Source organism: Cariama cristata, unplaced genomic scaffold (genome assembly GCF_000690535.1).
Source record: "Cariama cristata isolate BGI_N322 unplaced genomic scaffold, ASM69053v1 scaffold44685, whole genome shotgun sequence".
NCBI lineage: Eukaryota > Metazoa > Chordata > Aves > Cariamiformes > Cariamidae > Cariama > Cariama cristata.
This window is the reverse complement of record NW_009620070.1, coordinates 1-574: the sequence shown is the minus strand read 5'-3', so window position 1 is coordinate 574 and position 574 is coordinate 1. Positions and strand designations below refer to the sequence as shown.

The window sequence follows — 574 nt, the reverse complement described above, 5'->3', positions numbered from 1 at the left end:
TATAAAACTTCTGTATCTTAAATTAGGGTGCACCCCTGCCACAAAAAATACTATGTGGCTTTTGTTGTTTGCTGTACACCATCTATTAATACTACTTTTGCTCTGTTTTCCAGCCTGAAGGAATCGCTTATTCCTTACCTTGATGCAAAAGACTCAGAGTTAGCTACAGAGCTGCAAGAGATGTTCCCAGATGAGATTCTTCTCTCTCACGCTACTGCTACATGGAAAGCAGCCGCTCTCTTCAAAAGAGAGCGTCGGGAAAGCTAGGACCACTAGCAACACTAGGTCTGCCTGACCTTCCTCATACACAGGGAATTTCAGTGCCACAAACACAGGGTGTCGGTGAGATTCTGGAACCTTGGGGTGTTGGTTTTTTGGGGGTTGGGTTTTTTTTTGTTTACTAACTTCAGTACCAAAAGTATGATGCGATGAGATGCCTTCATGCATCAGAAGGATGGTGGAAAAACAGAAGGCTGCACTCTTGAAGGCATCATAAAAAAACCAAACCCCCAAAGCCACCTGGTAAAGATGAAGGATTTTTTTTTAAAAAAGCATCATTCCCTAGAGCTGGTAA

At 42.9% G+C, this 574-nt stretch overlaps 1 protein-coding gene across 1 annotated transcript in view; it reads left to right on the top strand.

Moving 5' to 3' along the window:
• Positions 1–267, top strand: part of LOC104162674 (E3 ubiquitin-protein ligase RNF213-like) — a gene marked incomplete at its 5' end in the record, with an annotated part of 46,970 nt that extends 46,703 nt beyond the window's left edge. Inside the window, 1 exon segment of the mRNA XM_009701465.1 lies at positions 114–267. Coding sequence (XP_009699767.1) covers positions 114–267 — 154 coding nt within the window.
• Positions 268–574: the final 307 nt, after the last annotated feature.